Below are 1,703 nucleotides of genomic sequence, written 5' to 3'. Positions count from 1 at the left end.
CTGGTGGTGCTGGGAGCCCCCCCGGCTGCGGGCGAGGAGCTCTCGGGTGAGCGGGGGGTGGGAAGGGGGAGGTCGGTGGGAAAAGGGGGGTCAGAGGGGATAAAAGGGGTGGTGGGACCCCAAACTGAGTGGGAGGGGAGTGGGACACCCAAAAGGTGGAGGGGAAGGGGGACTGAGGTTCATGGGAAATGGGTGGGAGAGGTGAGAAAAGTGGGGAAAGGGCAGAGTGGGAACCCCAGACTGAGCATGACGGGGATAGGGGGGATGATGTGGAAGAGGGGGAGAGAGGAGAAAATGTGGGGGTTGGGACACCTAGAATTATCTGGGAGGGGCTGGGGATGAGGACCATGAGCTCCCAACTGACTATGGGGAGCTGGGGACTGCTGGATCCAATCTCAGCCTTGGGTTATGCCAACACTTTCAGTTCACAGGAATTACAGAGGTGGGACTGAACCACTTTTGTCCCCCAGGTTTTAATGACAGCAAATCAGATGTATTGATAGACAAAAGCTCTTCATCAGAATTATTTAGTGCACAATAGAAACACTAAAACTACCACTAGTACAGCATAAGACAGGACAGTGCTCTACACTAAAGCAATTGTTGAAGCAATTATACTCACGCTGGCACCAAAGCAAGAATTATGACTTAGAAATGGATGGAACTCCCCCAGACCAACGCTCGTGGGAAGATCTCTGCTCTCAACCTCCAGCAGTGACCTTGGGGGGTCCCAGCCAAGGCAGGAATCTCCACACACTCCCCAAGAAGGGTTCTGTTGGCACAACCTGCCCCTGGCAAAGGGGACTGGCCCTTTCTGGTAGAAAGGGATGGACTGACAGTCACTGGACTCCAGGGGTTGCCTCCCCATCAGGGGGGGCATTCGGGGTGGGAGCAGCAGATGAAGCTCTTCCTGCAGTCAGGGAACTCGTAGGGCCTTCCCTTAATCGTGGGTCCGTTGGTGTTTGGTCAAGTGGGAGCTCTGGGTAAAGCTCTTCCCACACTCCCCACACTTGTAGGGCCTCTCCCCGGTGTGGATGCGCTGGTGCCTGATGAGGTGGAAGTTCTGTTTGAAGCCCTTCCTGCAGTCAGTGCAGTAGAAGGGCCTCTCCCCTCTGTGTGTCCGCTCATGCAGGAGGAGATTGGAGCTGCTCTGAGACCTCTTCCCACATTGCAAGCACTTGAAGGGCCGTTCCCCAGTGTGGATGAGCTGGTGAGTGTGGAGGCTGGAGCTGTTCCTGAAGCTCTTCCCACATTCCCCACACTTGTAGGGTCTCTCCCCAGTGTGGATGCGCTGGTGTTGGATCAGGTTTGAGCTGTCACTGAAGCTCTTTCCAAATTCCCTGCATGTGTAGGGCCATTCCCCAGTGTGGATGAGCTGGTGCCTGAGCAGGGTAGAGCTCCTTCTGAAGCTCTTGCCACATTCCCTACACGTGTAGGGCCGTTCCCCAGTGTGGATGTGCAGGTGGGTGAGGAGGTTTGAGCTCTTCCTGAAGCTCTTCCCACATTCCCAGCAGCTGAAGGGCTTCTCCCTGCTGGGAGGCTGCTCAGGGACCACCAGCTCGGAGCTCCGGCTCAAGCTCCGGCCGCCTTCCCGGCACAGGACGGCTCTTTCCTCCTCACAGCTCCCTGGGCTGGCTTTGCAGCCCCTCCTCCGGGGGCATCTCCGGGCCTTTTCCTCCCCGCTGCCTTCCTGCACCGGGGAG

At 57.2% G+C, this 1,703-nt stretch overlaps 1 protein-coding gene across 1 annotated transcript in view; it reads right to left on the bottom strand.

The window, feature by feature from the left end:
* Window positions 1-940: 940 nt before the first annotated feature.
* LOC114070999 (zinc finger protein 239-like) overlaps window positions 941-1,703 on the bottom strand; it is a 4,088-nt gene continuing 3,325 nt past the window's right edge. The window contains exon 2 of the mRNA XM_027908651.1: window positions 941-1,690. Coding sequence (XP_027764452.1) covers window positions 941-1,690 — 750 coding nt within the window. The remainder of the gene's footprint in view (window positions 1,691-1,703) is intronic.

This window comes from Empidonax traillii, unplaced genomic scaffold (genome assembly GCF_003031625.1).
Source record: "Empidonax traillii isolate 1590-97213 ecotype Southwest subspecies unplaced genomic scaffold, ASM303162v1 scaffold1778:size112335, whole genome shotgun sequence".
NCBI lineage: Eukaryota > Metazoa > Chordata > Aves > Passeriformes > Tyrannidae > Empidonax > Empidonax traillii.
This window is presented reverse-complemented; position numbering and strand designations above follow the sequence as displayed.